General features: G+C 33.2%; 2 protein-coding genes across 2 annotated transcripts; one reads left to right on the top strand and one right to left on the bottom strand.

The window, feature by feature from the left end:
* Positions 1-15: 15 nt before the first annotated feature.
* Positions 16-12,317, bottom strand: alpha-Man-Ib (alpha-Mannosidase class I b). Its single transcript, XM_088271517.1, has 11 exons — positions 12,015-12,317; positions 10,303-10,428; positions 8,946-9,141; positions 7,048-7,233; positions 4,951-5,099; positions 4,675-4,863; positions 4,111-4,298; positions 3,468-3,585; positions 2,401-2,583; positions 1,277-1,417; positions 16-991 (listed from the first exon to the last, which is right to left on the bottom strand). The coding sequence occupies exons 1-11, from the start codon at positions 12,096-12,098 to the stop codon at positions 773-775; spliced, it is 1,779 nt and encodes a 592-aa protein (XP_088127643.1). The 5' UTR covers positions 12,099-12,317; the 3' UTR covers positions 16-772.
* A 1,682-nt stretch (positions 12,318-13,999) lies between these two features.
* Tudor-SN (Staphylococcal nuclease domain-containing protein 1) lies at positions 14,000-21,702 on the top strand. Its single transcript, XM_088271506.1, has 9 exons — positions 14,000-14,100; positions 14,438-14,556; positions 16,930-17,233; positions 17,981-18,151; positions 18,238-18,484; positions 18,662-18,878; positions 18,967-19,167; positions 19,265-20,243; positions 20,332-21,702. The coding sequence occupies exons 1-9, from the start codon at positions 14,056-14,058 to the stop codon at positions 20,743-20,745; spliced, it is 2,697 nt and encodes an 898-aa protein (XP_088127632.1). The 5' UTR covers positions 14,000-14,055; the 3' UTR covers positions 20,746-21,702.
* Positions 21,703-23,167: the final 1,465 nt, after the last annotated feature.

Raw genomic sequence — 23,167 nt, 5'->3', positions numbered from 1 at the left:
AATAACTGAGAATACTTTTTGTTTTTCAATGTCATTTAATTTTTTAATGTCACTTGTAACACCTAACATTAACATTTTTTGTCACAATACTGTCGAAAATAATTCATAATCCTGCAAGAAAGGTAACTGACAGCATTTACCGCCATACCTCATTGTACATACGTAATACGCGGGCAGAGTACCTGTCGGGTAACACTAACCCATATTGCATACGCGTGGTCAAAAAATTCAAATTATTCAAAAATTAGCAAAATACCGCCATTTTGACTGTCTTTAAGTTTTACTAGCGTTTTAAAAGAACAGCTTCTTTTTAGTAATTTATTTAATATTCAGAATAAATAAATGATTGATATGGTTAAAAAAAAGTCAAAAGAATAAGATATTTAAGGAACATTTAGGAATATTCACATATTTCCCGTTTTTAAATCATTTTTTCATATGGTGTACAAAATACATATCACCGGTACATGCTGAAGTTTTTAGCACCGTAAGGGAAGGGTTAAGCATCAATCGACGCCAATGATTTAGCTTTTATTATACAAATTCCATAAAATGTTAGAAGGAAATACCTTTCCTGTGTGTTAATTAAATTTTCAAAGTAAAGTAATAATAAAATAATCAGGAGTTGGAATAATCAGCGGTATGTACGAGAAGCTGTATGAATTTGGAAGAGGCAAATATTGCTTAGTTAAGTAATAAAAAATCTTTTTTTAACAACAAGTTTAATAAATTATAAAGTGCAAGTAAGTTTATATTAAAATACAAGTTTTTCCTAGTCTTCCCGTATGGGTAAAATGTGCGCTTCAGAATTGATGACAAATTTGGTTAAATCCAACGTGTATTTGTCATCACTGAATAACAAATAACAATACTTGAGAGTTTCTCCTAAGAAGAAAGACTCCATCATATCACGGGGTCGAGTATTATCCACATTCTTCACGCTTCCAATGGACGTATATCCGTTTTGTACTTTTGTATATTTCTCAAAAGCCTGAAATGAGTCCATACATTAAAAATATGCTCAAACTATAATTATCAACTGCAAACACTGGAATTAATTTATTTTCAATTAAACCCATTGCATAAGTGCAAAAATGCAACGTCTTGCTCATACTAATTTTGATTATACTAATACATATTGAACAATGAGGTCCATACTCTCCGAAATGTTAATGATGGTTGCAGAAGATAGGCGAGTATAAGGCGAAGAGGAGGACTCTTAGGTTTTTATTTGTATACCTCTCATATTCAATACAAAATTTATCTTATTACATACCTGAAATATTTTCCAACCCCATGTTTGGTAAGTTGTGTTTCCCGTCAATTGATATAAATACCATAAGCTTTCTAAGTACTCCGGCCGCAAAAGATTATGAGCATCATTACTCTTGACATACATGTCAGTAGAAACTTCATTCTGAAAAAAAATATTTATTATGTATGTGATCTTACTAACAAAATATATTCACAGTAAACCCCTGTATAGTAAATATAAATTTGAGATAGGTACCGAGTTATCAGAGGGTTTTTTATAGGGGGTTAATGTTTTTAGATTGTATTTCAAATTATTAATGACTCAATTAATGACTCAGTTTCACTGGCTAAAATATAAAAATACAATTTAAAACATTAACTTCCTGTTACTTTCCCTCCGATAACGCGGCACCTTTCTAAACGTTATAGGGGGGTTTACTACAAATGTTGGGAATTTCAAATGATTTCTTGTTCTTTTCGGTAGGTATTGTAAGATAAACTTGCCGAAAGTCTTTTTTTTTACCTCACAGTTTTTTTTCATTAGCTTTTGCCTCATTAACTTTTCTTCACAAAATTATATTAAACCAATAGTAATGTAGATGCACAAAATATCCTCTCACAAATAAATATCAATGTTCCCTATGAGATTGAACACACACTTTAAGTATGTATGTATGTACACTGTAGGACACTACAGAAATAACATTGATTTATTTTCGACTAGACCAAGAATGGTCAAACAATATAATATTTTTAAAAAACAGCTCGGTTGATGTGTTTCTATAGCTATAAAAAAAATAAATATATTTATATTTATACTGTTTTAATTTTTATACAGCGGTCTTTCATATACAATAAAAAAATATGTAAAGATAAAAAAGCAATTTGTACAGAAAAATAAGAATTAAAAGAAAAACGTGCTAATAAGTGTCTATTTTTTTAAATCACAGGATAATTGGCTCATCTAGACTTTTAGAATACATAGGACTAACATCGACCTATCCTTTGAATATTATGATAACTCATAAAATGCAGTTTTAGAGGAGAAGCATTTAGACATACTTTATTGATTCACAAAAAGGTACATGCGACTCGGGGTATTTGGGTGCCTACTGTATCTTTGAAACAAAAATATTGTTTACAAACCTGTAAATTAAAATAAGTAATTTCTGGTGCAAGAAAAGTCGGATTCATGGCGTATGTTTGGTAACAGGTGTACATGAGATCTTCAGCAAGTTTGAGGTGCCAGTCGGGCATCCCATTCTTCACACCTAATGCTAATGTTCCGGGTAGGTAACATGTTAGGTGATCCATTTTTGGTTTCAATTCCTAAAAAGAGAAACACAAATATGTAAAAAACATCTTATCAACTTATTAATAACTTACTGGAATAAAATGTAATGATTCATTGATGATCCTAACTCATTATACTCAAGTAACAGTTTTAAAATAATTATTATAATAAATGTGTACTTGGTAAAATGGAGAAAATGGCCAAAGCAGGAAAAAATACTAGACATTTGAAGAATACATATATAGTAAATAAGTCCCCGTCCGTACAAGACTGTATAAAACTACACAGGAGTTGGTCTCTTCTACGGCACGAGAAAGGCAAGTCCTAATGGTAGCGATGTTGTAAGGACCACTTGATTCAGGAAAGTTCACCGTTAGAGACTGGTACTTGGCATTAGCTTCGAAGTTATTTGGATTTTACTACTCAGAGACCGGTACTGTGCTAGTTCAAAGCTCGTAATGCTTACTTGGTTTATTGAGCTACTGTTCGCATATATAATCGGTCCACCGGGAGTGATCCGCATATTTCAACCGAAGGCTGTTCTCCCACCATAACCCTTACGTACCGCCCGCTGCGATGTAAATACAAGGCGATGGTGGCGGCCCAAAGCGGTTAGTCAGGAAACAGCTCCCGTACAAACTACACAATGCTCCTGGAGGACCTTTCATAATACTACCTTCTTTTTTTTCCCTATTTCAAATTATATTAATTTAATTATTGCCTAATGTAACTAGCTGCTCCCGAAAGCGAAACTGTTTCTTTATTGAGGGGGCAGCATACCGTGCCAAATTACATCATAGTAACTAAAAGTCTTTTTCAGGCCCACATTCTTAATTAAAATGCTTTACACACAACTAAAAAGGAAGTACTTTTGACCTAACCAAAAACTAATGCCGAAAAATGAAAATCAAGTACTAACCTTCTGTGTTTTACCACTAGAAATAAGTTCTCCCAAGAAGACATATTTATTGGGAGACGTTCGTCTGACTAGTAATTCTTGTACTCCTTCAATGGCCAAAAGATAATCATCACGAAGACTAAAAATTTTAAAAATATTAGTCAGTAAACAAACAGTGCACATATTTTGAAATCAGCAAATAAAAATATAAGATGAATACAGTGGCTTGTTTTAGTCCACATTCTCAAAGTCTATTTAACAGCTAAGAATGAGATAGTTTGTGTATTATGTATTCCTATAAAAAACACTGCTAATTATAAATGTTGAATTAACAGTGTGAAATATTGATAATGTTATATTTTACCCGATGAAAATAAAAGTAACTGAAATCCTTAGATTAAATAAACAAAAAAATAGAAACAAGAAAACAGTTTGTTTTTACAGACATTTTTAATTTATAATATGACAAAGTAACATGGAGAACTTAAACTGACAAGCATCTTATCATTAATAATCTTTTTTTTTGTCATGATTTAGGATTCAATATTATTCATAAAAATAGATTAGATAGATATATATATATATATATATATATATATATATATATATATATATATATATATATATAGAGGAAATTATGTAATTAACTGTGTAAAATACATACTAATCTATGGTTTTCCCAGTCTGCAACCACTGCTTCAGCAAATATTCATAATAGCTGTCTCCCCTGGCCCCGAGAGTGATGGTGGAGTAGGTCACAAATTGGCCCGATATTGGGCTGATAAAGATAGGAACTAGACCGTGCGTTTTGCCGAGGGAATGAACATGTTCCGAGACCTTAGAAGCAACTTTCTGTTGAGGAAATATTACACTGCTTTATTTAAAGACAATTTACGGGGTTATTTATTACAATATAAAAAATAAAACCACTATTGTGTTTATTGATGGTAGACAAGTTTCGACAATTACAGATGTTCTCATCAACAGGTAAAAAAAACAAACTGGTTCAACAAAGATGGGCTATTCATTGATATTCGAAAGGTGAGTAAAACAATATAATATGCAATTACCTCGAATCTGGGTTCATTGGATACTCTAGAAAGGTCACGGAACTCTAGTTGTATTGTAGTAACTTCAGAGGTGCAACTATCCGGATACCACTTGGGAGAGTGCGGTTGTTATTTATTGATATTTGAAAGGTGAGTAAAACAATATAATATGCAATTACCTCGAATCTGGGGTCATTGGATACTCTAGAAAGGTCACGGAACTCTAGTTGTATTGTAGTAACTTCAGAGGTGGAACTATCTGGAGACCACTTGGGAGAGTGCGCTTGTCTTGTGGCCAAATTAACATCGGAATACGGAATTCCCGATGGAGTCTCGAATGCTGGCAACAGACGTTCACCCAGATCGATCTAGAGACCATTTCAATATTAAAGATAAGCTACCAGTATACAAAACGTCAACATATATAATCACTATATTTGATATTTATTACTTACAGCTTTTTCTAGAAACATGTCATCTCCTGAAAGGTGATAATTACTCAGAAGTGCACCAAGTACTCTGATGGTCACTTCAAAGAGGTTAACATCTTTGTTAACGTCAAAGGAAAGTTTTGTGGCGACCCATTCTTTGGCTTCTTTATATTCTACGAATAAATTTTAAACATATATCTCATATCCATATTTTAAAAACACAGACATACATAACATCTTGCAAAGAGTAAATATAATAAATTGGTGAATTTATGCAGAATAGGATTTTAAATAACATATGAAGCGAGGAAGTTCAGTGCTACATCAAATTGAATATTGTTTTTTTTTTAAATCGAGTATGTACCTGTACGGCAAAACCCAAAAATGTGATAAAATTATATGTGATTTTAAATCCAGTTTTCATGGCACCCTTCCTAAGTCCCTTTTGTCATGATTAATCGCAGGAATTAGATCATTTATCACCTTCCGTCAGCTATCGAGAGATATTAAAATCCTCAGCTATGATACCATTAGTACCAGGGGCACGATAATGAATTCATGCAGGTTGAAGTGATGTTTCAAATTTTAAAGCAGTAGTATTTATTAAAAAAAAAAGAAATTGAAATTGAATAAATTATTCTGACACTTTGTTTGAAATCGGGATGTGGTCCCATGGTTAATTTCACAGACTATATGTAAAAGCTTCTAGGTTTGGTTAATACAAGCCACTTAGGTTTACCTGAAAATAGTATAGAATAGAAAAAAATGTATATATATAATAAGAATACAAATATTTTAAGTTTTTATGCAAAAACAAGAAGAAAAAAATGTTTTGATGTCTATACAATTAAACTAAAAAATAGAAAAGAAAAAACACTGAATTTCCCCATTGAAACAAAAATCAATAAAACAAAATTCTAATTGTGATAACAAGCTTGTCTAAATCCAAATGAAATTTAGGATTGCAATCATTAAATTCTGATATGCTCAAATAAAAATACAGAGGTCCACAAAAACACGAGTTTCACATTCCAAATTTTCAAGACTTGACTGTCAGATTATGGCTGGACTTGGACAAGTTTGATATTACTGACACATCAAGTAAATAATCATTTATTTTTAAGAAAATATATAAACATAAAAATTAAACGCACTTCTTAATACGAAAATGGAAAGAAATACTTGTTTTGATAATGAAACAAGCTAAACTTGGAAGATAATTATAATAATAACCCAAAATGGACTATCAGCATGTTAGAATTAACAAGACAATATACAATTCATAGTTTCATAAGTGCCTGATTTAAAGTAGGTAAAAATCAGGTAATTAAAAATGGATAACTCTTCATAAATGGGATGATCATGAAAACTCATTTTATGCACTTCTGCAAAATACATTCTTTTACAGAATCATTCTCAATTCCAAAGATTATATTACTTGATTCTTCCACAGCTTTTTTAAATTCATAACAAAAAGACACTTTATGATCTAAACGCAAGTCAAAAGTAAGGGAAAGCATGCTGATTGACTGATGCATATATCTACCATCTAACTCGAATAAAAACATAGACTTTGTAAGTTGTGAAAAGTGTTTGCAATGAACTCTACCGAAGACTGCACCAACTTTTTTAGTACCTGATGTAATAAATGTTCGCATTAACCAATCAACTATATTCACATTCGCATATTGACAACCCTCAATGGGCAGATAAATATTCATATAAACAAATCCTGTTAGTATTCGACGTAGCAAAAACTCCATTTAAAAGTAATTACAAATTAATAAATGAACTGATCTAACAATAATTAGATCGGTGCTAACCCTGCATATCCTATCCTCATCCAGTTAAAATCATCATATTCTCTAGCAAATTACCAGCACTCCAGACCCATGCCAAAAACCAATAGCAAAATCAGATTTTAACCGGGCGAGGGTAGGATACAGGAGATGAAGACCAGCCTATTATTTTTTAATTGTATGGAGTTTTCGTTACTAGGTCAAACATTAACAGGATTTGAGAATACGGATAAATTATGCTTTACATTCGCAAACATATCTTCAATACAGTCGCGAATATGTTATGAAGTAATTTGGATAAGGGTGAACAATTATTAGATACCTGCTGTGAGGCCCATGATGTAGGCAGTATCAAGACCATCTACCAGAGTCAAACCCAATGAGAACCAATCATTAAAGCCACCGGTAATTGGCTTCAAGTGATCGTGTCCCCAAGCAAACTTCTTATATCCTGTCCAGGCATGCTGAAATGCTTCCACCACAGCTTGCTGTCTCGGATTACCAGGTCCTGTAAATAATGATCATTACTTATACAATATAAATTATGAGTGATAAAAACAGCACACACGGACAAATATCCTGATCTTGACAAAATGTTCCATAATATTAGAAGTACATTCAACCTTCCTCACTCAAAGTATCATGCATGCCTCCAAGGGAGTTGTGTTTATAGAAATATCGCATGTAATAATAATACGGAGCTTGCGGCAATCAGTCAATCAGACAATCAGTCGGTAGCATGTTCACAGATTGATTGCACGAATCGTGGTGTGAATGATTAGAAGAAAGCAGTTCATAATTGCTGTCTCACTTCCATACAATCATGGTGCGCAGAATTTAGAGTGAATATATAAAATCTCACGGGTAAACAAATAAAATGCCAAAATTTTAGATTGGAAAATGACATGGCCAAAGCGTTTTTCAGTGATGGCGAAAAGCTTTCGATTAGAGGAGTCTATTTGCAGAAATAAAAGACATATTAGGTTTTGATTTTTCCATAGTAAAATATGCATTTGTGTTCTTTGATTAGAGAGATTGTTATCTGCCCCCATAGTGTTAGCGCGTTTGGCTACCATGCTGGAGGTCCCAGGTTCGATTTTGGGAGTCAAAATACATAAATTTGTTTTTAAACTCTAATATTATGGAATAACACCTGAAGCATAAGACTAATAAACTTGCCCTTATATAATTAAGATCAACATAATAGTGACCAAATTCAATAGTGCCCCATGCACTATTGAATGTGGTTGAGGGTAAGAAGAAGTACTTTGATTTGTTACTAAAAAAATCTGTATGTAAAACAATGCAGTGTTTTTTTTTATTACCTTTCAATATTCTCTGTGAGACACTTTGCGTAAAAATAAATATGTAGACGCAATAGGTCACATTAAAAATAATGCAAAGAGAATATTAAATTGACCAATGCATGAAGTATAATTATATAAACTTATGAAACTGAATAATTACAAAACTGGTTCCTTAAATATTTATTACAGAATTCTATTACATTTTCTGTTTGACCAAGAAAATGTTTTTGAAAAAAAAAAAAAATCATAAAGTAGTTGAGATAATAGAATATACAGGTAAGATAATGTAATACAGTGAAACCTCTATCTATCGTTCCTCGAATAATCGTTTCCCTGGATGTGTCGTTTAATTCTTCTATCCCGAATTCATTTCATACAAGATAGATCGCATTGATCGGTTCTATCTACCATTTTACCGCATTCATCGCTTGAATCACGCTGCACATTTGACATATTTTGTCTGTTTTTTTTACATTCTTCTCAATTTTGTTACAATCGATGACAATATTCCAACGTGTGGGATAGAAATTCTAAAAAACTTGTGTGACTATACTAGTGTGAAATATACTGTTGATTAACAGAAATAAAACAGCCAAAAAACAAATGTCCATCAAAGATTATTTGCAATGCAAGAAACATATTTTTTTTTGGTTCTGTTAAATAAATACATTTATTTGCATCTAAAATTTATATTCTGCTTAGAATTTTAACCTAACCATTGTTATGCAGATTGGGAGAACGGTATCTTTACTCAATTGTATCTTATGTGTATTGACTTCTTAATCCCGCATTCATTGTTTTCCCGCATTCATGGTTTATTTTAATAGGTCCCTTTAAAAATGATAGATAGAGGTTTCACTGTATCACAATCTCTCTAAATATTTCCTGAATGTTTTTATAATGAAATACTCACCACTGAATTGAATTCCAGACAAGTGGGAATCAGGTTGGTCGATCTGCTGCTGTTGTACAATATCTGGATTAGCCTCGTGTGCATTTTTATTAATTTCTTCATTATTTACATTATTATTTACATCTGGGTATATTTCTTTAAAATTATCTATATTATTTTTCAAGTGTAGACTGTCAGCTTCATTTTTAAACATTTCCTGTGAAAAAAAACTGTATAGTAATCCTTGAAGATTGATAATTAGATTTCAATAATACCACCCTCCCCCTGCCCCTGTTAACATCTAAATAGACATCTGAATTTGCCAGTCGATGTGAAAATTAATATAAACCATAACTTCTGCAAACAATGATGTATAGTATACCGGCTAAATCTCACTAGTACAATATTTATCTAAACTTAAAAGTTACCACGATACGGTCAACAAGATTGTAAAATTTTCTCTATGTTGCTTACTGATATGACAAGTTGATAATCAAGGAGGTTATTAAAACGGTTGACTTTTGTAATTTCCCATTGAAATTGATAAAAATTTTGATTAAGGTAATCTTTATTCCTAGTGTTCTCCATGATTTGTCAACAACACCCATACAACAGTCAAATTACTTATAGAATCAAAACTTTGCTTAGAATCTTGTGTTTACATGCAAATATTGTGCCAGTGTTTTTAAATATTGTACGAGCAAGGTTACGTAACCCAGAGTCAACTATCTATTTCTGCTATCCTCTTTCTTCTCCAATATTTTCCTTACTATTTCTCCTCCATTTATTTTCCCATAGAGCTGTAATGACCTTTACCTTGAGCCCCTTTTCATACATCATCTGTATTCTATTAAATATAATTTGTCTCTCAATCCAAAAATCTGAGGCACAGGACTGATCACCCTGCGTTCATATAATCAATGATGGAGTTAAAACTATTTAATTTTGAGTTTGTGGTGTACGCAACAATCGGGTGTTGATAGATGCCAGAAGAAAAGACATCCAGAAAACAGAAACCCCTCTACGGCAGTTTTCTTCAAATAGTAACAGAAAATCAATCCTATCTGCAAATCGTAGTTTTCAGGCACAAAACCAAATATGTACAACACTTTGAAAACATATGTAGCTATAAACTCATATTGTTGCGAGATAAAAGACTTTGCCAAAAGTAAACACAGTAAAATAGCGTCAATGACACGGTTTGACCGTCTACTACATTGACAACTAGAGCCATCTACGAGCAAATTCCAGTTTCATATTTACAGACTTGGTAAAAATAACACTTACAAAATATTAAACTTTTGATTGATGTTCCGCGATTGCGCTTTAATTAAGAAAACAAATTAAGTTTTAGTTTTTAATAATAATAGTTCATTACCTCATAATAGTTAGCACTGGATTCATGAGTGTCAGTGAATTTCTCTGATACTAGTAAATAAATAATGACAATCAAAAGTAAAACATAAATTATACTACGCTGAAGCCGGGACAGTTGATTCCACCACTGTAAAAATAAGATGTTAAATTATTCATTTACCTAAAATATACATAAATCTTCATAGTTTTATACATTTCCTTTAGGAGATTGTTAACCCATCCGCCAACCTGCCGCCAAACGTTGGCGGTAGGTATGTTTTTACATTTGCAAATCAGCCGCCGTTTAAGCCACGCCCCCATCCGTGGTAGTTCATATTATAAAGATACTTTCGTGTGATATCTACAAATCAGTAAAGAAAGCTTTTTGTAATGCATTATTTCTTATAATTTTAATACAAATTTACTGACGACACTTGACCAAACATGTCCCTGTAAGGATAGAAATATCCTTTTGATTGAAATATCAACTAAAATCAGTTAGAAATCAAAACTTTACATCCCAGGTATAATGTTTTATTGAGTTATTTTTTCAACTTTTCATGTTAATTTATCACATTTCTGATCTAGACACACAATAAAATACGTGCATAATAGCTTTATGTACCATATTTATTGGTAAAACAGTAAAAGTTATAATTTTATGAAATAGCTTATTATTTTAACTCGGTTGAATTTGAACGCCGTTGACACCTCAAACACGCGAGCGTTGTGATTGGTTGGACTATTTTGTTCCACAAACAGAAATCTGTTTAGTGTGCGGTACCTTTTTCTGCATTTAAAGATTATTTCTATGTTTGTTCTCGTTTTATCAGATGCAAAATATTAGCGCCTCCTTGTTTGACAAACCATATCACCTCCCCTCCAGGCAGGGCAACTTTCTTACTTGCGGGGATACATTCAATTAGTGTCTTTATATACATGTTTTGAAAAAAAATTGATATGCGGATGGGTTGAAGGGATTATTAGCTCTGTATTCAAGTACATTTATCTGGGTTTGTTTTCAAGATGCACGCCGAACAAAACATGATAATTTTTCACTCGAGGGTAAGCTGAAAGAATAGAAGTTATATAAGTCTACCATGACTAACAGACCACATCCATGCGCACCATTTATCCGCAACATAACTTCAATATCCATTTTACTTTGCAAAAATCAGCTATATTTTTGGTACTCTTTGTTTATCTTTACATCCTTTTTATTATTTTTACATCCATCGAAAATTGTTTTACTGTAAATTTGAGAATGTGTATATTCTGACTAGAGAATTGGCCCAGAAAATAGATAATAAAAAGTGATTTAAAACTTTGCTATAAAAGTTAATATGACTGAGCAATAAAGCTGTACTAAAATTTTACATTGTTCAAAATATATTTATGATATTTGCTAAACCATTAAATAGTGCAGTGGAAAGCTAGGTCACGAATTCTTCGGGTTTCGAACCCCTCAGGTAACACACAAACAACCTGATGAAAAATTTAATCGGTTTGCAAAAAGAATCTCAGGTTAAAAATGGAAAATTGTGAGTGCTTTCATTTTCTGGGAGTCTGAGAGAGACCCATTTTACATCATTTATTACGGGAAATTGCTTTTAGTTACGAACGGAACTAAGTTCGTAGCTAGAGGTTCCATTGTACTAGCATTGTGTCAAAGCGCTTAAAGAAATGTAGGAAATGATAATTTTGAAAGATATTCTTCAAACAGGTTATACTGACCCTCCAAAGACTTCGTCGACTTGTGGTATCCTCATTGAGAGGCAGGAACAATGATACATCTGGTTTGATATTTCCTCCGTACATAATATAATGTATTATTAGATATTGTCTACGTATCAGTTAAAACATGATATACTCAATAAGAATCGCATAATAGATTTTTTAGTGCATGTTTTTTATCTTAATCTTTTCTGACGTAAAATATAATTTGTTCGATTTCTTTGGTGTCAAGAGACGAAAAAGGCGAGAAATCGAAACTCGAAGTCAAAACCAACCATACACAAATAAGACCATAGATTACATAGAATAAAAAATGACATGCACTGTGCATATCATCCATGATTAACCAAACCATAAACATTGAAACTTAAATATCCAAAGACAATTATCGGGGTCCTATTTCCTAACAAAATATATGTACATATCGTAGTCGTGCAGGAAAAAATGACCAAATAACAAAAAAAGTGTTCAGGAGTCACTTTTGCTAGGCAAGAAAATAAACATCAATACAGCTAGTCATTTTTAACAAGTCATTAATATTTTACTTCTAAGTTTAAAATCCTTAGGGATTTTTTCAAGGCAATATTAAGTTAGTAAAATATCAAATAATCAATGATCACGTTTTTGTAAAAAATGCACTTGGTCACTTTCTCCTGTATTACTTCGATATATATCGATATAGATAGATATTTTAACATAGTGTAGATAATTTTAACTTTGCTTTTATACTTTAGCTCTTTTGCTTCTAACGATTTTCAAATATGGTTGTTGTTATCGGTGTACAAAGTATAATCGAAGTCGACCAGAAGGGTCAACCTGGAGGTTGCTGCTAACTGACCATTATGTACCTGCTATTTAGTGTGCTAGATATATTTGTAGGTAGCCATATATTTAATTTTATACAGATAAAGACCCGAAGAAGTGAAGATTTAGAAATTGGAGTGAAAAAAGGTTTTTGTTTAGGCGCCTGAAGATTGTATTTTCTGTATGTTCCCAGTTTTTTAAAGTTTTTTTTTAATTGGCGCTTATCTTCTCCTGCTAATTTCTAAAATACAAATTATGATTCTGTATAAAATAAAGTAACAAATATTATTGTTTCTGTATCTGATGAATCCCTACCATTTGGAGTGAAAAGAAAAAAGAACAATAATAACATTGAACTTCTAGTTTCTATTCACCCAAAAATTATCGCAGAAAATACTGCTAAAGAAATAGAACAACTAACGATAATACCAATAGTGAGTATAAATTGAAATAAGTGTTTACTCCTCAAAAATGATAGACTCAACAACATAATTAAAAAATAATTAAACGATATTGTTGAACTTTTCCCCAGGTCTAGTGTAGCGAAGGTGGTTGAGATGTGAAACGTATGAGTGAGGAAAGAACGATTAAACAAATTTATGAGGCGAATGTTGTTGGAAAAAGAAGCAGAGGAAGACGGAGGAAAATTTGGTACAATCAGGTATGTCAAATACTTGAAGGCGGCCGGGTCAGGAGTCGTTATAATTTCGTCGTAATAGTTTATTTCCAAAAATATATATTCACCCCAGTAGAGATATCGTATTCAAACATTTTATATTTGCTGTGTGTTGTCGCTATTCACACTTTATTTAATTTTATTCATACCAAAATTATTTAAAACATTAATTTAGTGATATGTATTAAAATAAATACGTTTTGCATTTTTTTGTGGAAATTTTTAACAAATAGGTGTATTTTTAAACAAATCGTTATCATATGAAACATGTTTCCAAAAAAATCAACATATTTAACATCATATTCAAGTTTTTACCAAACACTTTCCAATTAACTGAACTTTATTAGATTATTTTTATTTAGATTTTACTTTTCATTTTACAACAAATTTCACGGGTAGGTCTCTAAAAATTTATTTCCACTAAGCCTATTCGTTTGCCGCGCGCAGCCACATCTAGCCACAAAGGCCAACACACCATTTCTCACATCACAAATTTATCAACCTCGCAATCGGTGACCACTCTGCTTAGTGATCGCGTGGCTTTTGGTTAATTCTCCAACAATGAGCGCTTCGCTGGCTAATATTAAAAGAGGGACCATCAAACAGGTATTATTTGCTTTTTAAATGAATACATCATGTATATATCATCTCGAATCATAATTTTAAGAAAAAATGGAAAGTTTTTATAACACATCGTGTCGTCCATTTGCCCAGTTGGCACCTGAACAATCACTAACAAATTTTAATGCCATATGGTTTTTATGATTTAATTGTTACTGAAAGTATTTAATTTGAAGCTAAATTCATCCAAATCAACTTTGATATTATGCTTACTGGATATTTATTATGCCTTTAACTTTTATTACCCTTAAATGTTCCCTATTTACACGTTGGTTTTTTTGAAAAAGAATGGCGGACATAATTTTTTTTTTTACTCCTAAAGGTCCTGTCTGGAGATTCTGTAACTATACAAGGCAGGCCTAGACAAGATGGGCCACCTTCGGAAAGGCAGCTCAACTTGGCCTTTGTCAAAGCACCCAAGCTTGAGCGCAGACCTAATGAGTGAGTTTTCTCCACATTATTTTGTTTATAATACCTGTACTCCATTTCTCGCTTCCTTCTTTTCTTTTTCCTTTATTTTCTCATGAGTGATGGTTGAGCTCTATGTACATACTTCGAACTTCATAAAAGTATTCGATGGAATGATTTAACCTACATTTAATAAAACAACACTTTTACATGTTTCATCATCAGATTTTTTTAATTACAATTCTAAATACTTAAATCGAAAATGTATTCGAATAACACATTTATTGCCATAGCCTCTTTATGTTAATGCAATAAAATATTTGGATAATGTTTTGTTTTCTTGTTCGTATATATTATTTAAAAGTGATAAAGAAAGTCATTGAATGTATTTATTTTTAGTATTGTGATTTGTTCATATATATTATTTAAAAGTGATAAAGAAAGTCATTAAATGTATTTATTTTTCAGTATTGTGGTTTGTCCGTCATTTAATCATTAATTCATTTGTTCGCCAATGAGATAAATGAAGCTGTTATTCAAATTAAATTGTTTTCAAGGAGATTACAACAATCTATATAATTAATAATTAACATAAATTATTTTATATTTCTTTTTAATAATGCCTTTCAGATCACAAGGCACATTTTGTGTATTTTGTTTGGTTTTACTTATTAAGTATATTTACTTAACTACAGCCAATTATATTGAGGAGTGTTCTTATGCTTGGCTAGTATTTGAAAAAAATCCAAACGTAATCTCTAGATCCATTCTATCAATAATTAAAAAAAAAAAAACTGCTCACATTCAACCTATTAAAACAATAAAAAATATTTTCCAAAACAAATTACATCTCAAAAGACACATAATAGAAATTACAAAGTTATAATAATTGCCCTTTTATGGTTATTGATCGTGTTTTGCCATAAATTGTCCAAAATAAATTTAGATAATTAATATTTTTGCTAAATGGTGAAAAATTATGAATTTGAATACTTTTTAAAAATTATGTGACAATTATGGTAATGACAAAACCCAGTCACTGGTAAAACATGTTAGGCGGACAAAGGCTAGTTAGTATTTTATTATTTTTACCAAGAAATGTCAGCAGAAATTTTTGTAAAAAGTTCATTATAATGTTTTTATATATAAATTCATAAAAAAACTGGTCTTGACAGTATATCGAATTCATTTTGATCAAGCTTTTCCAGAATTTGGATAGATTGTAATATGGTATACTTATGCAAAATAATATATAGTACTCTAACAAGATGAGGTCCTAATAAATAAATAAAATATAAAAAAAACTAATAATGCATAGTATTTTAGATTATAGCATTAGTTTTGTGGCAAATGACAAACTTATCAACTTTGGGTATATTTTTAGAACATGTTTACTATTATTATTCTTTTCTTTTACTAGAGTGATGTATTTAAAGAAAATACCTTTATTACATTTGTAGTATAACGTAAGGCGATAAAAATAGACACATTCTTCGTAATGTATGATCTAACAGGAATCTATATTTGTATTAATATAAAAGGTTCCAAAAGTCACTTGTTTATCTTACGCCAACTTGCCTCAGCTCCAAAAATTAATAATCAAAATGAGATATATTTATACTGCTTTAAAGTTTTTCCATGGTTCGGCTCACAAAGTTCAAGAAACCATTATGATTTGTTCGAATGTCACCTATAGATAAGAACATTGTCATATCTTTTGTTTGTCGCAAGCGTGAGATGTCTAGTCAGTTTCATATTGCTAGCAAATGCATTGAAGGATTGCTAACATTCAATATAAAAATTCTGCGATTTAGAGAATTTTCCTACCCCAACAGACTGATTTACAATATCTATTTATTCAAATAATATAAAGGCTTGTTTTCTCACACTAGTAGACTGTAACTAAATAAAAGTACTCAATCAGCGCATATTTTACATTTTGTTGTTTTACTTTGTATTTTCCCACAGCATTTGTTTCTTCCTTCATAAGTATATTCACTACAGTCAATTTTCATTTAAATCCAGGATTATTACAGTGACTGGTTGTAGATTGAATTGATTGGTAATCCTGATGAACTCATCCATTTTCAAAATGCATCCTATGCTACAATTGGCTAGTTATAGTGGCACTTTGCATTATGTATACATGACTACTTAGCTGTCTTCTTGATAGATAACTAGATAATAATCATCTTGAAATATTTTGCATTTGTTTCTGCTGACGGTAATTGTGCTTGCGCGAGGACCTAGGGTTAGATAACAACAGTTGTAAGTTTAAGCGATCATTTAGTGAGCGTCTAGTGTATGCTCACTTCTTACTTCAAAGACCGCCTCAAACCTAGCCACATCTCCTATTTCAATTCTGTAGCTTTACTCATTTATTAATTTATATATTCATTGTTAAAGCTCAAAATCATCTACAAAAGATGAACCGTGGGCTTGGGAGGCGAGAGAGTTTCTGCGAAAGAAATTAATTGGAAAAGAGGTTTTCTTCACTGCTGACAAATCACCTAATGCCACAAGAGAAAGTGGCTTCATATATATCGGCAAAGATATGGCTTCTGCTGAGAATGTAGTCGAGTCGCTCGTTGGCGAAGGTCTCGTATCACTACGAGGAGATCCTAAGTCTCCAGACTATGCAAACTTGCAGAAGATTGAAGAAATTGCTAAAGCTCACGGGAGAGGCATGCACGGACAGGATAATCCACATGTAAGCAACATTTTTATAGTATTTAGATATTAAAAATTGCTCTAAAAAACTTTCATTAGATGAAATAAAATACAATAAAACCTTGCTAATTTAAACAACTCTATCTCGAAGTTCACTATAATCAACAACAACAAAAATACTACAAAATTTTGATCCCTTAGGCAATGTCTAAAATTTTTGATTATTAGAAATAATATTTTGTCTGAAATTAATTTTTTTTTTGCAATGCAAATTTTTGACAGACAAATTATGAAATCAACTCTACCTCAGTTGATAGTTTGCGACTGTCATGTTGGCACTTTTGATAAAAGAAGATCACGGGGCTTCGGGTTACATACTTAGACAGAAATAACTGCTATGACTTGCAATGTTAGCTTCTGTTTTTTTACCATTTTACAATTCAAAACAATTGAGTAAAAAAATAATTAATTTCATACTGGCTTTTGTTATCTTGTCAACAATAAAAATACAAAATTACTTTTAAAAAATATTAGCACATCAGTTTTTTAGAGGGATAATTTTTTGGGGAAGTTTCGCCTCCATCAACTTCAAATCAATGAGTTTTTATTGTGATATGTATGTTTAAAGTTATGTGTCATAATACTTTTCAAAAGATCTAAAAAAATACCAAATAATGTTTTTAGTTTTCTGCACAGATTGTAATTATGGCAAATTAATTTAATTATGGTAAGCGCTCTCACCAAATTGAAAAAAAGGATCTGTCTTAATGTATGAAGCTATTTCCAGGACCATGTCAGGAAGATCAAATGGACAAATGATCGAGACATTTCCAAGTTCAACTACCAGCCGATCAAAGCTATCATTGAACACGTTCGAGATGGATCTACTGTTAGAGCCTTCTTGATGCCTGAAGATAATACTTTCTTGTATATCACTCTCATGATTTCTGGCATCAGGGTAAGTTTCATGCTGGACATTATAATATACTTATTAGTTTCATAGATTTTCAAATCAAATAATGAATATTTTGTTTGTGTCAACAGTGTCCAGGTGTAAAGCTGGATGCATTTGGAAAACCAGATCATTCCTCGGATGATCCCCTTGTAGAGGAGGCCAAATGCTTCGTGGAGTCTCTATTGCTACAGAGAGATGTAGAAATTATTCTGGAGTCGATCAACAACAACAATTTTGTGGGAACTATTGTTCACCCCAATGGTAATATTGCAGAACTACTTCTGAGGAAAGGGTTCGCCAGATGCGTTGACTGGTCCATCGCCTACTTGAAATCAGGTTTGCTATTTGCTTTCAGTGATCACTTGTCTTTCATTGTACATATACAATACCCTATACACCAGAATAGTGTGCTCAGGAATACTGTTCATTCTTCCAGTCTAAACTTCACTACATATGGATACCTCATAGATACTCATGTCCACAAGTCACAATGTTTGTTTCTTTTCTTATCAGGAGCTGCTGCTCTTCGTGCTGCGGAAAAATACGCCAAAGAAAATCATTTGCGTATTTGGAAAAATTGGCCAACTTCTGCTCCGGCAGTGCCAATTAAAGAGAAGGAGTTTTCTGGGCTTGTAATGGAAATAATTAATGGGGATGCATTAACCATCAAGCAACAAAATGGTGCAATGAAAAAGATTTTCCTTTCCAGCGTCAGGCCTCCGAAAGAGAAGTAAGTATGATTATAAAAAAAATTATAATTGTCATATATTTCATATCTAAAATTTGTGACTGGTAATGTTACATTTGTGTTGTTTTAGAACCACTGAGGAGGATGGTAAACAAGCTCAAAGGCTAAAAGGTTTCAGACCTCTGTACGATATCCCATGGATGTTTGAGGCTCGAGAATTTCTGAGGAAACTGCTTATTGGAAAACGAGTCAATGTTTCTGTGGATTATATCCAACCAGCAAGAGAAAATCTCCCAGAAAAGAGCTGTTGCACTGTTACCATTGGCAAAATGTAAGTCAATCATTTTTTAATGTGACAAGATATTTGTAAAACACCATTTTTGTTTTTCTATTATGTTTTATCATATTGTTTTCATCCAAAATTTCAGTAATGTTGCTCATGAACTTGTTCTGAAAGGACTTGCAACCGTCGTGCGCTACAGGCAAGATGATGATCAAAGAAGCGCTCACTACGACAAACTCATTGAGGCTGAAATGAAGGCTATCAAAGCAGCAATCGGTGTGCATGCCAAAAAAGAAATTCCTGTGCGCAAAGTACCTAACATTAGCGGCGATGTTGCCATGGCAAAACTATCCTTGGGTGGTCTCCAACGCCACCCGCGCCTGGAAGCTGTCGTAGAATTTGTGGCTAGCGGGTCCAGACTTCGACTCTTTATTCCCAAGGATAGCCGTCTCCTCACTTTTCTGTTAGCTGGCATTACATGCCCACGAGGTGCTCGGCCCGGTATAAACGGAGGAGCCTTCCAAGAGTCGGAACCCTTTGGGGAAGAAGCGTTAAACTTCACCAAAGAAAAGTGCCTTCAACGTGAAGTCTCTATCAATATTGAGAATATGGACAAAGCTGGAAACTTCATTGGTTGGCTTTGGATTGATGATGTCAACCTATCAGTAGCTTTAGTCAGTGCTGGCTTAGCCCAGATGCACTCTACTGCTGAAAGATCTACCGAACATAAGTCCACTCTCAAGGCTGCAGAAGATTATGCTAAGAGTCAACAACTAGGCCTGTGGAAAGATTATGTCGAGCCTCCGAAGGACGAAGAGCGCCCCGCTGAAGACAGGGTACAAGAACGCAAGGTCAATCTCGAAAAAGTTCTGATCACAGAAGTTACTGATGAAGGCCATTTCTACGCCCAGCATGTGGAACATGGACCGAAGCTAGAAGTTCTGATGGAGAAGATCCATCAAGAATTCAGCTCCAATCCGCCATTGCCCGGAGCATACACACCGAAACGCGGGGATATCTGCGCAGCTAGATTTACCTCGGACAACCAATGGTACCGAGCGAAAGTAGAGAAGATACAAGGCCCCAAGATATCCGTTCTGTACATTGATTATGGAAACAGAGAGGTAACTGTCACATCCATTATAGTCATATGAGAATTACATCACGCAGCGGGTGGACTAGAGAGTTGTTAATGAATTGTTTCACTTTCAGATCCTCAACAGTTCTAGCTGCGCTACCCTGCCATCCGTGTACACGACGGACAAGGCTTATGCAACCGAGTACACCCTAGCCTGCATCACCCTGCCCGTAGACGCAGACTACCGAGAGATGGCCGTGAAGGCGATCAAAGATGAGGCACTCAACAAGACCTTGTTCCTGAACGTGGAGAGCCGCGTGCAGGGCGTGCCGGAGGTGACGCTGACCGACGGCCAGCGAAACGACGTTGCCAAGAATCTGATCAGCGAGGGAATGCTGTTGGTGGACAACAGGCGAGACAGAAGACTGCAGAAAATCATCGCCGAATACAAGGCAGCCCAGGAAATTGCCAAGACCAACCACTATGCCATTTGGCAGTACGGCGATATTACCGAGGACGATGCCAAGGAGTTTGGTATCGGCCGTTAAACGTAACATAATGTCTCGATATACTACTAGTGTACTCAGGTACACTTGAAAAGATTTGTTAGTTGTTTCAGATTTGATTTATTAATATTTCAAAATAATTTTATGATGATAAATTTTGTTACAATTATTTTATATGATATAGATTCTAAGATAGTTTGACTAAAATAATTTTCTACTGAAAAAGAAATGGAGTCGAAGATGTTTGTACTATTTTCTCGAGAGATTAATGGACAAAAGCACTTTTCAAATGTTTTTGACTTCTAATTTGGTGTTGGTCATTTCTACTCTTATATGGATGATAAATTTTTATTTCTAAAATTCCATTTTTTTGCTGTTTCTCTTTGGAAAAAAAATAAAGTCAAAGGATTAACTTACTCATTATTAACAGTCAATGTGAGCATTTGAAGACAATTTCTATTTTAAGTAATATTAATCATGGTCTATATACCATGTACTGCTGTAGATTCTGCGATATCTATTATATATCAACCTATTAAAACAACACCATTCCATCTTATAATCTGCTAAGCAGATTTATATGTTCGTAGTTGCTTCATGTTTTCAATTAATATATGTGTCCGCCTCCTACACAACCCCCCTACATGTACCCTTCCTCTCCCGAACAACCCACCTATCTCCCGGATAATTCCATTTACCCATCCTATCCCAAAAATTCCCATTTAAAATACTTAGGAAGTTATGGCGAATACTATTACTCATTATTGTCTAATAAATGTATACCTATGCGTTGTGCGTTCAATACTGTAAAATAATTACATTATCACAAATATAACAAAGGTTTTATTGTTTGCCATTAAACAGTGACGGCAGTAATGATTTCATTTCTTTTAGTTTATTTCTTTTTTTTTAATATATCTTTATTCTTTTTTTCGCCACTGGCACTGACGTGTAATTGCTAATATTACATGATTTATAATAAAATACATTAAACTTTAATGTGCGTATTATTTAATATTTCCTTTCCAGCAAACTCCATCACACTCGTATAATATCTGTAACTGGTGTCCTTAATAATTTAAATTTAACAAACTTTTTGTTGGTTTACTTAGTCACATGCCCACATTAGTTCTAAATATAATATCAATGCGATTTTGCTATATTTTGAGGTTTATTTGTAAAAATAAAATCGACTGATTTTCTCCTGGACTATCTTCATAGAAAAATGAATCTCGATTTATGATTCCATAATTTATTAAGAATAAAATAATAATAGTTCACAAAGGAGTTTTAAACAGTTCCATTTTAATTAAACGATTTTATTATTGCAAATAAATTAACGATTCTCAACATATCATTTAAATATGTCAATCCCTATTCACAGGATATAAATGGATAAATCTCTTCCATATTAAACCATACACGAGGGTGATTAATAAAATAAGGTCTCTAACAATGCTGCGACAAAACGAAATATGCTTCTGTATTCCTTGGTTCCCTCTACCGAATGGCACCATTCCGAGGTCAATCGGAAGGTTAGCTGCCGCCTGCGATGGAACTGCTCACTTGCCAGGCGTGAACTGCGCTCAGTGATACAATTTTTAACCATTTGTCATCATCAGTGGAAATGTATAGGAAAAAGTAAATGGACGAGGAGCGGTCTGGAATATCAAGCATGTGCGATGAAATGATGGCTAAAATTGATGAAGTGATGCAGTAATTGAAGGATAACCCTAAATGAGATGACAGAGTATGGCAAAATCTTCGTAAACACAATTGTGACAGAAACCCTAGGTGCAACCTGCTGCAAGCAAGGTGTCCACCAGGTCAGTCCGTAGACAGCTCGATGACGAACGCTAACCTCAAACACGACCTCTCTCATCAAACAATTTAGTTGGGATCTCGTTGGCCACCTCCCTCATAGCCCAGACATTACCCCAAGTGACTACCACATGCTTCCCGCGCTTAAAAATAACACCTGAGATGCCAAAAATTCCGGTCTGATAAGGTGTAGTGTAGGACGAAGTCACTTGATTACTTTGCGTCGCGGCGGAGACTGATTCGACAACGTGATCAAAAAGCTAGTGGCGCGGATGCGGAAGGTCATAGAGTGGGAAAGAGACTACTTAGAAAAATAGACACAGCTTTAAGCTTTCCAACGATATACTTCAAACTGCGAAGAAATGTGATTTTGTATGAAAAAATAATTAAATGACCTTATTTTTTTAATCGCCCCTGTACGTCAAGAGGTAAGATCAAAGTATCGTGTTAATGATGCGAATTAGTTGAATCATTTGAATAGAAATAATGCGTTACACTACTTAGAATAGGTAAAGATATGATTTTATGCAAAACGATGAACCGAATCTTTATACGAGCTCTGTTCAAAAAGTATCCCACTTTTATTCATAAAAACCACATCTAAGCTCCGCCTTCAAAGCGTTATTTGCTTTGCCAAAAAAAT

The sequence above is a fragment of the Brachycentrus maculatus genome, unplaced genomic scaffold (assembly GCF_059751285.1).
Source record: "Brachycentrus maculatus isolate JH-2025_06_01 unplaced genomic scaffold, ASM5975128v1 h1tg000029l, whole genome shotgun sequence".
In the NCBI taxonomy this organism is placed as follows: domain Eukaryota; kingdom Metazoa; phylum Arthropoda; class Insecta; order Trichoptera; family Brachycentridae; genus Brachycentrus; species Brachycentrus maculatus.
Note: the sequence above shows the minus strand (reverse complement) of the source record. Positions and strands in the feature narration are given on the sequence as shown.

What these genes read in the sequence shown, in the direction of transcription:
- alpha-Man-Ib (XM_088271517.1), bottom strand. Translation starts at nt 12,098, where the DNA reads ATGTACGGAGGAAATATCAAACCAGATGTATCATTGTTCCTGCCTCTC. An exon ending in CTAGTGGTAAAACACAGAAG is followed by an intron (nt 2,584 to 3,467) that starts GTTAGTACTTGA and finishes TTCTCTTTTTAG; the next exon opens with GAATTGAAACCAAAAATGGA. An exon ending in GGGGTTGGAAAATATTTCAG is followed by an intron (nt 992 to 1,276) that starts GTATGTAATAAG and finishes GACTCATTTCAG; the next exon opens with GCTTTTGAGAAATATACAAA.
- Tudor-SN (XM_088271506.1), top strand. Translation starts at nt 14,056, where the DNA reads ATGAGCGCTTCGCTGGCTAATATTAAAAGAGGGACCATCAAACAG. An exon ending in AAAGAGGGACCATCAAACAG is followed by an intron (nt 14,101 to 14,437) that starts GTATTATTTGCT and finishes TTACTCCTAAAG; the next exon opens with GTCCTGTCTGGAGATTCTGT. An exon ending in CTTGAGCGCAGACCTAATGA is followed by an intron (nt 14,557 to 16,929) that starts GTGAGTTTTCTC and finishes TCATTGTTAAAG; the next exon opens with CTCAAAATCATCTACAAAAG.